The following is a 14,723-nucleotide window of genomic DNA, read 5'->3' on the forward strand; positions in this document are numbered from 1 at the left end:
TGGTTCAGGACTTGGTGCTGCTTTTGAGCATATTTTTCTTTTGACATTCTGGGACTAAAGTGTTGTGTTCATCAAATTTATCAGCTCAGTGTAAAAACTTTAATGTTTATTTCCAGTATTCTTGGACTCTGTCTAGCAAACCTATAAATGTATTATGTAGAATAACAGAAATTAAATAACAGAAAAATTAATAAATAAAAGCTAGTGCAGACATATAACCTTGCTTCACTTCATCTTTTACTTCAGAAGAAGGCAGAGTTGAACTCTCGATATTTATGTAAGGGTTATAAGGCAATGAGCTGGCAGAACTGTTAGTAAAATGCTCAGTGGCTTTTCGTTTGTCTTTACATTCTGAGTTCAAATTCCACTGAGGTTAATTTTGCTTTTCATCCTTTCAGGGTCAATAAAATAAGTACCTTTTGAGTACCGGGGGTCAATGTAATCGATTAACCCTTTATTCCCAAAATTGCTGGCCTTGTGCCAAAATTTGAAATCAATATTTCTGCAAGGGTTTATGAAGAAGTTTTAGTAAAACAAAACCACCATGTCTTGCACAGAAACAAGTTCATCACCTTTAATTGTTGCTTAGACCCATGCTATCCCCACCAATTCAAACCAATGATTAAAGATGATCCAACCATGACCATCCTGTCTTTTTACAACTATAAGACAACCTTATCCAATGTATCCTCTCTCTGTAAGACAATACAGTGTAATTTGAAGAGAGAATTAACCATTATTCTTGTAGTTTAAGCAACTGTTATGAGTTTCCTTCATAGGTTTGTCCTTTGATAGCTTCTAGACTGCATATAGAATTTCTTCAGTACTAGGAATGGAATCCAAGTGAATTTAAGGAGAAATGGTAGGAAAACAGAACAGGGTTATGAGGGAACTGGATTGTTTTTCGTTAAATAATGTTTTACCCATGTACTGAACTTTTTATGAGTGATAGGTTAACCATATGTGTGTGTGTGTGTGTAATGAAAAGAAAAATATTGTCATTAAATTTTTTAAGGTGGACATTTATATAATGTACAAAGTAAAGTATTTCACAAACAACAACAGAATTGCATTTTTACAATGAGAGAATTGCTTGTCATATCAGAAAAGAATGAATCACAAAGAGGGAGAGAGAGAGAGAGAGAGAGAGAATCACAGAGAGAGACCATCAGCATGAGAAACAATATTTAAGCTAATGTTAACATATTGAAAGCATGGAACATTAAAAAAAGCTAACCAGATACAATCATGTAGGGAGGAAATAACTATTCAGTGAGGAAATAATTATGCCATGACTAATATTTTAATTCTCTTGCTAAGTGCATGAGACAAGTCACCATTTATAACCATCTATAACTAAAGATTGGTAAAATTTTGTCTGATTAAATTTTACTGTTTTGGTCTTATGACCATCCTCAACAAAAATGATTTTGCTCGACCTTATATATGCACATGACATTTCAGTGAGGAGTTACATATATTTATGTGGTGGAGATAGGGAAGTTTAATCAGACAAAATTTTAACAATCTTTAGTTATAGATGGTTATAAATGGTGAGTATAGTAAGATTTTAAGTCATAGGTAATTAGCTGTACCTGATAGTCAGGTGTGAGCAGATGGTGGATGGCATGAGCTGATTGGCATAAGGAACTTCTCCTTGCCCAAGGGAGAAATCCTATACTCTTTTACTTGTTTCAGTCATTTGACTGCGGCCATGCTGGAGCACCGACTTTAGTCGAGCAAATCGACCCCGGGACTTATACTTTGTAAGCCCAGTACTTATTCTATCGGTCTCTTTTGCCGAACCGCTAAGTGACGGGGACATAAACACACCAGCATCGGTTGTCAAGCAATACTAGAGGGACAAACACAGACACACAAACATATACATACACATATATATATATATACATATATACGACAGGCTTCTTTCAGTTTCCGTCTACCAAATCCACTCACAAAGCTTTGGTCGGCCCGGGGCTATAGTAGAAGACACTTGCCCAAGGTGCCACGCAGTGGGACTGAACCCAGAACCATGTGACTGGTTAGCAAGCTACCTACCACACAGCCAGTCCTGCACCTATGTTGATTTTTTTGTAAAAATTGCAAAACCTAGTGGATTTGGTAGGAAGGAAACTTAAAACACGTGTGTGTGTGTGTGTGTGGTGTGTGTGTGTGTGTGTGTGTGTGTGTGTGTGTGTGTGTATGTTTGTGTGTGAGAGAGAGAGAGAGAGAGAGAGAGAGAGAGAGAGACTATGTATCTTTGTCTTAATATCATGTGTATGTGTGCTGGAAAGGTTTAAGAAATTGATACCAGTTTAAAAGAATCTCTATCACCCAATTTTTATTGTAGAATGTGTCAGAATTGAGAAAATGGTGTCCATAGCTTGATATTACGTGATGGTTGTAAATGAGCACTGCCTTCATACAAACAGTAGTCTGGCCATAGAGAAATATTACTTTGCCTGGAAACAGATTAGGGTTGGTAACAAGAAGGGCATCTAGTCATAGAAAAATCTGCCTCAACAAATTCCATCTGACCCATGGAAAAGTGTGCATTAAATGATGGCGATCCAAGTGCTTTTATTCTCTTCCATTACTTTTATGTACATGAAGGACACTTTGTGTACACTTTATCTACCTATACATAAATCATATGTATTAAATACTGATTAACTAAAATGCTTCATGAAATATCTGAAATGGGACCTACATTTCACATCTTTCTTAGGCCTTTTACCAGCTTTTCACTGGTCTGCAAATAGTCAACAATTACCTAAAGCTAAACATAATAGCATGTGTATATCTAAGTCTCAAAATAGCTATACAAAATCCTTGCATTGCATAAGAGTTAACTAAAAGAGGTAGCAAAGGGAAGATCATCCTTTGAAAATATTCCTTTCTAATATAGATCGGCACAAGACTTGGAATTTTTGGGAGAACGGGCTTATTAATTATATCAACTTCAGTGCTTGACTAGTACTTTATTGTTCTGGAGCCCATAAGACTTACTATTACTCTGACAGGCATAAATGGCCTTAAACATTTATTGTTATTGTTCCTAAAAGTTCCAATGGAAGAAAATTGTTAAAATGGAAGCTTAAGCGATCAACATGAATGAGTTCTGAAACACGTGACAAAACCAGGTTAACAAAAATACCAAAAGGTTGCAATGAGAACTGAGAAATTCTGTTATTGTTTCTGGTTTCCCTTCAGCAGACAGAAAAAGGCACAGCAGACTAGACAAAAGTTATCTATTTTTAGCATTTGCTGCTTAGAGAAACAAGAGACTTTTTCATCAAAACAAAATCAGGTCATAAAATGAAGATGGCATCACAACACACTGACATGTGCAGCATATATATATATATATCTATATATATATATATATATATATATATATATATATAAATACATTTATATATATATATAAATATATATATATATCAGTAGATATCTCTCCCTGTGTGGGGGTGTATGTGGGGGGAGCAGCTTTTCTTTCAAATGTATTTAGGGTGTGATAATACTGTTAAAATATACATCAACAGTGCCATATCAGCTTTCTCTGGTTGATATTTTATATCTTGCCAGATTGGCCTCAATGCCTTTTTTATCACTTCCGAAGGTTCACTTTCAATTCTTTTTTCTTTTACTGAATAAACTTTATAGACTATCTTCTTTTCTTCTATATTCCTCCTAACTTCCTGAGGTGGTGACAATTTCACATCACCACCTTCTCTATTTAACATTTTTTTGAAATTTCTTAAATTTTCCAGGTATACCTCTTTTTTTAGGAATCTCCGTCGCCTCTGCGAAACTCTTTTTCTTCAGGTAATTGTCCATTAATTCTACCATTTGCACAAGCTCCTCCTTGGATGACAATAATTCTGATGACAACTCTGACCCGCTTAGGTCTGAATAAAACATGTTTTTTTCCTAAATATTTAGCCATCCCTCCTCAAACGTGTTTTTTTCCTAAATATTTAGCCATCCCTCCTCAAACGTGGAGAGACAGCACAAACATAAAAACTGCTGCAAAACAGCACAAATTTTTCTGATACAACAATTCACAGCAACTCAGTTTGAGATGTAGAAGGTTAATTTTGGAGGTCAAAAGTATTAGTATTAAATTCTTATTTGTATAACTGGAAGATACCAATTTACATTAAAAATTTTTTTTTTACAACTGTAAAGGTCTATTTATTGTAGGTTAAATGTGTACAGGTCCAAATTTTAAGAAAACCAATTTATCAATTATTTAATGTATAATATGTGTTGTATAAACATGTTTATAGTCAAAAATTTTAGTTACTTTATCTACCAATCTATTTACAATTATCTCTTTATTATCTTGTTACTTTAAATAATGAATAATAAACACTAATGTAAATCTTTATTGGATCTTTTATAATATTTAAAAGTTTTATAGAACCTATGTCCATAGGCGCAGGAGTGGCTGAGTGGTAAGTAACTTGTTTACCAACCACATGGTTCCGGGTTCAGTCCCACTGTGTGGTACCTTGGGCAAGTGTCTTCTACTATAGCCTCGGGCCGACCAAAGACTTGTGAGTGGATTTGGTAGACGGAAACTGAAAGAAGCCCGTCGTATATATGTATATATATATATATATATATATATGTGTGTGTGTGTGTGTGTGTGTATGTATATGTGTCTGTGTTAGTCCCCCTAGCATTGCTTGACAATCGATACTGGTGTGTTTATGTCCCCGTCAGCAAAAGGGACCGATAGAATAAGTACTGGGCTTACAAAGAATAAGTCCCAGGGTCGAGTTGCTCGATTAAAGGCGGTGCTCCAGCATGGCCACAGTCAAATGACTGAAACAAGTAAAAGAGTAAAAGAGTATATGTTGAAAGCGTTTCTGATTGACAATTTATTAATATCTTTTGACCATACAGTAAAATATACAGTGATTCCTTTGTACAGAGACAGCAGTTATTAGACTTATGTGTGTATGGTGTAGCAGAATCTATTATTGACCAATCTAATCTAATCTATAGTTAACTTTATTTTGTTTCAATTTATGTATATGGGTAGTTAATGACGTAGTATTACTAGTTATATTAGGCTTAAAGGAATATATGTGTGCTAAAAATCTTTGCTTAAAATTTACAGAACTCCCTATGTATACCTTATTACTTAAACTATCCATTAACTATGCATTTGTATATCATGTTGAATCTTCTACATTTACCTTCTTTATTTTTACATGAGCAATTTTTATTTTTATATTTCTGTTCAGAGGTTTACTATTCAATATTATTATGATTATTTGTTATAGTGTTTAATGTTATCGCTGAATTTGCCGTAGTCTTATTCGTCTTGGAGTTGAATATATTTACTATTTGTGAATTATTATTACTATTAGCTTGTGGTATTGTACTACCTAAGGCATATTGTATATTTTCAGATACATGGTTATTAGAATTTTGTTAGGATTTTGTTCCATTGATATCATTGTTGTGTGTTCTGGTATTTTGAGAATCATATGGAATCTTAGTGCTACTGTTTATTTCATCATTAGTATTGTTATTGCTGTTATTACTAAAGCTATTTTTATGTATATTAACCCTTTCGTTACCAAACCGCCTGAAAAAAATTTTGGTTAATGTGACCAAGCCGCCCCAAACCGCCCGAATTTACCTATTCATATTTAAATGAGAATATCAGAGTAAATCTCTTTAGTACATTCGTGAAAACATGTATTATACTTCGTAAACACTTCAAATACAGTTTTGTACAAAAATCGAAGTGTAATTTTAATTCCGTGAATTATGGCACGTAAAAAGCACCCACTACACTCACGGAGTGGTTGGCGTTAGGAAGGGCATCCAGCTGTAGAAACATTGCCAGATAAGACTGGAGCCTGGTGCAGCCTTCTGGCTTCCCAGATCCCCGGTCGAACCGTCCAACCCATGCTAGCATGGAGAACGGACGTTAAATGATGATGATGATGATGATGATGGGAGATTTTTTTCCGAAATTTGTTCCTATTGTGTTTTCAAAATTTGTAATTCTGACAAAAAATGGATACGAATTTCATTATATCAAGCAGCGAGTCAGAATTCGAAGGATTTTCTACTTGAAGACCTTCATAAATCTAACTCTATGACTGAAAAAAAAAGCATGAGGTATTTGATAATGAATCTGATGTTTCATTTTCCGAAAGTGAAAACAGTGAATCTGAGAGCTCCGACAGCGATAAAGAAAATGAATTGGCACCTGAATGGAGTGAAAATTTAAAAACTGTTTCTTTCGGTGATTTTTCTGAAGAAACTGGACCAAGCCACAGACTTTCCCAGAAGAGTAAAGCCTTAGACTATTTCTTTTTACTTTTTCGAATGAGCCTATTTGAAATCATTACGGCAGAAACGAACCGTTACGCTAAACGTAAACAAAGCGAAAGAAAGGATAGTTTGTTATTTCCCACAACCTTAAATGAAATTAAGGCCTATTTTGCCATAAATATTATTATGGGTATCAGAAAGTTACCCAGAATAACAAATTCTATCGTAAAATTTTGTTGTATACCCAATTGAATATATTTACTATTTGTGAATTATTATTACTATTAGCTTGTGGTATTGTACTACCTAAGGCATAAATGTATATATATATATATATATATATGCTGCACATGTCAGTGTGTTGTGATGCCATCTTCATTTTATGACCTGATTTTGTTTTGATGAAAAAGTCTCTTGTTTCTCTAAGCAGCAAATGCTAAAACCCATTTTTTATAGCGATGTTTGAACAAAATTTTAATAATTTTATATATTGTTGAATTTACCTGTATCTACCTGCAATTAGAGTCACTTTGTGACAAAAATTATAGTATAGAATTGGTTGAGAACATTTCATTAAATTATCTTCCAAAATTCATGTTAATATATTGATAAATAAAAAAGTTATAGTTGTTTAATGAAACCAGACTAAATTTATGATTACGTTAGAAATTAATTGAAACACACAAGGGGTGTATTTTGGTCAGAAATATAGTAACGAAAGGGTTAATTTTTCTTCTATTAGAACTGGCAATAATAGAGCCTATGTTTGGTGTTGTAGCGAAGGATATTTTAATTGATGATCTGTTAAATATATGGTGATATTTGTGATTACTAGGAAAACTTTATTTAACAATGTTTAAAATTTTTTTTTGCTAAACCTTTTACATTTAATGAAAATGGAGGTGTATACCAAATAATTTCTCTCTTTCCACTGTTATTAGGTAGTTTATTACATTTATATATTGATTTAAAGATTTGTGTATTTTTTGCTAAGAGTTTATTGTTATTACTATATTTATTTCTATATCTATCATCACTTTTACTATATTTTTTGTTGTATTTTATAGAGGTTTCTCCATTTTGTATTAATTGAGTGTTATTTTTATTGCTGAGGTTATCTTTATTTCTTATTTTTTAATTCCATATGTACCATGTAGATCTTTAGTTTAGTATCCTTAACAGATTTAAGGATCTGTTTGAACCCATTAGCAGCTAAAGCCTGGTTGTAATAATTAGCGTGATTAGTCTGTTTTTTTCCTGTTTTTTTTTCCATTCTAACTCTTTTTTTTTTACCATATTTCTGTTGAATTGCAGTGCTTTTGTTTTAATTCATTTGGAAAGTAATCAAGAATTTAGTAAAATAACTTCAACATTTTCAAACTGGTATTTGAAACAAAAATGAACATGAATTTTGTCAGAAGGTTTTGATTTGGAACACTTAAAAACAAGAAGTTTGTATCATAGAATTAGGGGTGGTCTAGAATGGCTTGGTATCAAAAGGGTTAAGAAGCTTAACTTTTCCCATGAAACAGATCATGTAGAGACAAGGTGTTCCACACCTTGTCTCTGTATGTTGTATACATGATCTGTTTTATGTATCTCATCATGAATACATACAGGATTATTTGGCTGCTTGCAGTATATTGTCCATACTTTCAATCTGTATTGTAAGGCGGACAATACTAATAATATACTCTTTTTACTTGTTTCAGTCATTTGACTGCAGCCATGCTGGAGCACCGCCTTTAGTCGAGCAAATCGACCCTGGGACTTATTCTTTGTAAGCCCAGTACTTATTCTATCAGTCTCTTTTGCCGAACTGCTAAGTGACGGAGACGTAAACACACTAGCATCGGTTGTCAAGCAATGCTAGGGGGACAAACACAGACACACAAACATACATATATATATATACACATATATACGACAGGCTTCTTTCAGTTTCTGTCTACCAAATCCACTCACAAGGCATTGGTCGGCCCGGGGCTATAGCAGAAGACACTTGCCCAAGATGCCACGCAGTGGGACTGAACCTGGAACCATGTGGTTGGTTAGCAAGCTACTTACCACACAACCACTTCTGCGCCTATATACTCTTTACTCTTTTACTTGTTTCAGTCATTTGACTGCGGCCATGCTGGAGCACCGCCTTTAGTCAAGCAAATCGACCCCGGGACTTATTCTTTGTAAGCCCAGTACTTATTCTATCGGTCTCTTTTTGCCGAACCGCTAAGTGACAGGGACGTAAGCACACCAGCATCGGTTGTCAAGCAATGCTAGGGGTACAAACACAGACACACAAACATACATATATATATATACACATATATACGACAGGCTTCTTTCAGTTTCCGTCTACCAAATCCACTCACAAGGCATTGGTTGGCCCGGGGCTATAGCAGAAGACACTTGCCCAAGATGCCACGCAGTGGGACTGAACCCGGAACCATGTGGTTGGTTAGCAAGCTACTTACCACACAGCCACACCTGCGCCTATATGTGAATATACTTTGCACTTCATAAAGAGAAAAAAAAATATTCATTACAACATGTTTAAAACAGCACTGAATATAATAAGGAAAACAATGTAGATGTCATTTGTGAACGAGTATGATGACTTGGCAGCATGTAACGAACTTGCACTAATTATCATACTTTCCTATGTAGTTGTAAACAGACATAGATATTCTTTCAGCCTACTCTTGATCCAATGTGACAGCTAGGATGTAACAGCTGGGGAGAAAGAGAAGCTGCACCGGCACTTGGCTGCTATTCATTTCAACTGCGGGGACTGGAGCAATATGAAATGAAGGGCGTCGTTTAAGTACAATTTATGCCACCTTATCCAGGAACTGAATCCACAACCTCATAGTTAGGTGCATTATGAGTCCATCTCTTTGGTCATAAGGTCACTTGCCTTATTGTTATGGACTCAGTTACATTCATACCTCACTGTTTTAACAGAATTTACAAGATAACTGTAATACTGTGACAAGAAAACAACCATTTCTTACCGGAATTTTCTTTCCATATTTGGACCAAAATGTCATTGGAGCAACGCTCATGTGTCCAGTTCTTTCATCAAATGTTTTACAGCTACGAAATGGTGGTGAGTACAGGTGTAAGGTGACAGCTTTGTCACTATGGCTATGATTTTCCATCCGGTGAAGTCCAATAGAGTCTAGAAAATAAGAAGAAAACAAAAGCCTATCAATGAAGAACTATCAATTACAGAACAAGGAAGCAGAGGATAGGAAATTTGCTGAAGGTCTTGTCTATCTCTGAACTATTAGGGGTGTGGATAGCAAGTGTAGTGTTATATAGAGGTGAAATATGAGCAGGAGCAAGGGAAGATATTCAGATATAGAAGAAATAAAATGAGTGAAGTATGGTTCACATATATGGGAGAAAGTAACAACCTGAAAAAATATCATCATCATCATCGTTTAACGTCCGTTTTCCATGGTAGCATGGGTTGGACGGTTTTGACTGAGGGCTGGCAACCAGATGGCTGCACCAGGCTCCAGTCTTGATCTGGCAGAGTTTCTACAGCTGGATGCCCTTCCTAACGCCAACCACTCCGAGAGTGTAGTGGGTGCTTTTTACGTGCCACCTGCACGGGGGCCAGTCAGGCGGTACTGGCAATGACCTCGCTCAAATCTTTTACACGTGCCACCGACACAGGTGCCAGTGAAGCAACGTTGACAACAATCACGATTGAAATGGTGCCCTTTTACGTGCCATGGGTACGGAAGCCAGTTGGCTGCTCTGGCAACGATCACAATGATCACGCTCGGATGGTGTTCTTGGCACATCTCTTCTCAAACATTATTCATGGGTGATTAACTATTCTATGACATTTCCACATGCAGAATTCCTCATAAATACTAATAATATTCTATCTTTCTCTCAATTCCTAAACTACAGGCATTCTATGAAGGAAAAAAAGCAAACAAAAAAATTCTATGAATTTCTTTCAGACTGTAATTAATTTCACCTTTAATTTTAATGAAATTAATTGATAATTAACAGGTTATATCATGCTGAAGATTTGTAAAAAGAATGAAATGGTGCTAACCATGATTATGCAATTCCAGTGAGGTTTTCACATGTGGATGATGTTTCTATGTAACAGATGACAAGCAAGGTGAAGGTTGATCTCATTTGTGCAGTGGTGTGGGTGTATGTGCATACACATATGTGTATTTGGTTGGAGGTGATATCAAAGCAGATAAGAAAAGTGCATGAAATGATATATGTCTGTCAGTCTTTTTCTCACTACACACACACAATATATGTATTTTTGTATGTATGTATGTATGTATGTATCTATCTATCTATCTATAAAGAAGAAAAAGAAAATGGAAATTTGGAAGTTAATTGTTTGTTATTAACAGAAAATTAATCATCATCCCTTACAGATGTTTCAATTATATTATATAATATGATCTAATATAATATATACTCTGCTGGGGAGTTGGTGTTAGGAAGGGCATACAACCATAAAAACCCTGCCAAAACAGACACAGAAGTCTGGTGCTGTTTCTTGCCTGGCCAGCTCCTATCAAACTGTCCAACTCATGCTGGTATGGAAGGCAGACATTAAACAATGATGACAATGATGATATAATAATGTGTATATATATATATTAGAAATATTGAATTTCTAAATGTCTCAGACATGAGCGGTGGTGGAGCAATAGAGTGGTTGTATACTGTCGTCCCGTATGGGACTGTTACGTTAAGCTGACAGTATACAAGGGCGGCGAGATGGCAGAAACGTTAGCACGCCGGGCGAAATGCTTAGCAGTATTTCGTCAGGTGCTACGTTCTGAGTTCAAATTCCGCCGAGGTCGACTTTGCCTTCCATCCTTTCGGGGTCGATAAATTAAGTACCAGTTACGCACTGGGGACGATGTAATCAACTTAATCTGTTTGTCTGTCCTTGTTTGTCCTCTCTGTGTTTAGCCCCTTGTGGGCAGTAAAGAAATAAGTATACAACTACTATATATATATATATATATATATATATATAATATAATAATATATAATATACAATAATAATGTGTGTGTGTGTGTGATATAATATAATCTACCTATATCATGTGATCACGTGACCGACCAGGCCATCAGATGTTGCTACACATCGCTGGTCACAATGCACTTCGTATTGTTTTAGCCTTCAAATGACGCCACCCCGCTGGCTAAGTGAGCAGGCCAACAGAAGAAAGAGTGAGAGAAAGTTGTGGCGAAAGAGTACAGCAGGGATTGCCACCACCCCTTGCAGGAGCCTTGTGGAGCTTTAGGTGTTTTCGCTCAATAAACACTCACAACGCCCGGTCTAGGAATCGAAACCATGATCCTACAACCACGAGTCCGCTGCCCTAACCACTGAGCCATTGCACCTCCACTCTATCTGTTCATTTTGTAACTACTAACAATAATAGTGAGTGAGCCCCAGATCAAGCAGGTTCCCAATCAAATGCATTCCATTCAGAACATGATACCATCCTATCTTTCTCCCAAACTGCAATGTATCCTTCTGTTTTCCATGTGGCAGGGTGCAATCTGTGGGAAATTTACTATTAGCTTTGATAACCAAATCTGACCTGTCCACCTTTCAGTCAGCAAATTAGAAGATCCCGAACCCGTCTAACAGCAGTGAGCACTTTTGCAGACTTATTAAGTGATCTTTATGATGTTTGTGTCCTGTTCAATTCAGTATGTCTTCTGCTTTCACGTCGGCTGCTGTAGAGCAACAGACTTTAAATCATTGGATTTAACAGGCCAAAGTTTCACAGAGTTCATGCACCAACAAGAAAAGGTTAAACTATTATCATATCAAATTTTATAGGTTTCATTAACTTGTATATGCTTAACTTTAATTACTATTCTCCTTTTTGCAATCACACACACACACACACAACACACACACACACACACACACACAAACAAACATATTAAATCCCAAAAAATGTATTTGGACTTAATTTCTCATGAGCATACTATTTATATATATAATACATATATAAATATCTGTGTGTGTGTGTGTATATATATATATACACACACACACACACACACACACACATACACACACATGTACATACACATATGTATATGTATGTGGCAGAGTTTTAGATATATGTGTGTGTCTATGTATGTATATACATACAGACAGACACCAACTTTTAGTTTTCCTGTCTCATTGAATCAACACTTCGAAAAGTTTTCATCCAGGAAATTTAACATTCTCAAAGGTAGTATAGAATAAATGGTTTCAATTAAAGGAGTGGGGTGGTGCTAATGAAAAACCAAGGAAGAAAGAGTAAGAAGGAGAGAATGAGAGAGAAAGAGAGAATGAGAGAGAGAGGAGTTGCAATGTGGAGGGTGGTGGTGTTTCCTGATAACCTGTAGTGCAGTGCACTTATGGTAATACTTTTTTGAAATTTCAACAACTGGTTGGTGATGGGCAAATGAAAAGTGGTTAGATGCGTTGTGGATAATAAAAGAGAGAGGACAGAGAAATAGGGAGAGAGAAAGGGTGGAGAGAGAAAGAGAAAGTGCAAGGATGGAAGGGAAGAAAAGAGAAGACTGGTGGAAATAAGTTCAAAACAGCTTCTCTCACAGCCACCTTTGAGTGAATGCCATTGGTTGGTTTGTGTTTCAGGCTTCTGCTGAATGTCCTTGCAGCTTTTCATCAACCTAATGCACTTTTACTATTATCTGTGTTAATGCATTTGTACAGGAAGAGTACTAAATAATATCAGTCTTTAGAGTATGGTCATCAACATCATCATCAGCAGCAGCAGTATTTGACATTAGGCAGGTTGGGGTTAAGGCGGCGAACTGGCAGAAACGTTAGCACGCCGGGCGAAATGCGTAGCCGTATTTCGTCTGCTGTTACGTTCTGGGTTCAAATTCCACTGAGGTCGACTTTGCCTTTCATCCTTTTGGGGTCGATAAAATAAGTACCTATTTCTTTACTACCCACAAGGGGCTAAACACAGAGGGGACAAACAAGGACAGACAAACGGATTAAGTCGATTACATCGACCCCAGTGCATAACTGGTACTTAATTTATCGACCCCGAAAGGATGAAAGGCAAAGTCGACCTCGGCGGAATTTGAACTAAGAACATAATGGCAGACGAAATACGGCTACACCTTTCGCCCGGTGTGCTAACGTTTCTGCCAGCTCGCCACCTTTTAATACCATTTTAATACTGTTAACTTCATTGGTTGGGTTAATGCTTGAATGTAGAATAATTTATGTCTTCTAAGGAGGATACCTCATACCAATGGGTAGCAAATACTTCTCTGACTATATTTCTAGGGGGTCCACTCTAACCACTAAATCCAGTCGTTCCTCCCCAGAACATGCTTGGCTCAGAATTACAACACAATGGCTGCAGTACCTTTTGAATTCTTCATATCGATTCTCAACCCATTCCAGTGGCTCCCACCACTCATGCACTAGACCTACCTCTTCCTACTCTCTTGTCTCCAACTGTATCATCTTCCTACTCCTGCTGCTTATCCCAACCCCATTTTTCTGTATCCCTCTATTTTCATCAGCTCATGGCTTTTGTCTCATCCACCTTTCAACCCTATCCATTTTGGTAGTCTGCCTTTCCTACCCCTCATTCACCTTCCCATATCATCATCATATAGCGTTCGCTTTCCATGCTAGCATGGGTTGGACGGTTCAACTGGGGTCTGTGAAGCCAGAAGGCTGCATTAGGCCCAGTCTGATCTGGCAGTGTTTCTACGGCTGGATGCCCTTCCTAACGTCAACCACTCCATGAGTGTAGTGGGTGCTTTTTACGTGCCACCCGCACAGGTGCCAGACGAAGCTGGCAGACGGCCACGGACGGATGGTGCTTTTTACATGCCACCGGCACGGGGGCACACCCACTTCTACTCAGCTTGTGCCTTAAAAGGCCACCAGGACCCCTTATCATCACCTATGTCTTGCAGCTCCTACTGAACATTTTCTCTATCCCTACTGCTGCCTCTTTACTCCCACCAGATGTGAGTAGCCATGCAGGTCCCTTGGTAGGGATCTGCTCTATGCCCCTCATCTCCTAGCATGAAGATGACACCCCATCCATTTACCCTAAGGCTCCTACAAGCTACATGGCAACCTCAACAGCACAGGTGGCACAAAAAAATAAAAATCACCCAGTCTATGCTGTACAGTGGTTGGCATTAAGGACATCCAACCACAAAAACCATGCCAAAGCAAACACTGGAACTCAATGTGGTCCTAGGACCCATTGGATCCTGTGAAACCATCCTACTCATGCCAGCATGGAACATGGACATTAAATGAGGACGACTATGATTATGACGACGATGATGATGATTGTCTTAGTCATGAATCAAAGGTAAAAGATTTATCAACTCAGGTTTAA

At 37.0% G+C, this 14,723-nt stretch overlaps 1 protein-coding gene across 1 annotated transcript in view; it reads right to left on the reverse strand.

Annotated features, from left to right (window-relative positions):
• Nucleotides 1-14,723, reverse strand: part of LOC115219906 (cysteine dioxygenase type 1) — a 72,610-nt gene that overhangs the window by 9,228 nt on the left and 48,659 nt on the right. The window contains exon 3 of the mRNA XM_029790215.2: nt 9,321-9,487. Within this exon, the coding sequence (XP_029646075.1) occupies nt 9,321-9,487 (167 nt within the window). The remainder of the gene's footprint in view (nt 1-9,320; nt 9,488-14,723) is intronic.

The sequence above is a fragment of the Octopus sinensis genome, linkage group LG15 (genome assembly GCF_006345805.1).
Source record: "Octopus sinensis linkage group LG15, ASM634580v1, whole genome shotgun sequence".
In the NCBI taxonomy this organism is placed as follows: domain Eukaryota; kingdom Metazoa; phylum Mollusca; class Cephalopoda; order Octopoda; family Octopodidae; genus Octopus; species Octopus sinensis.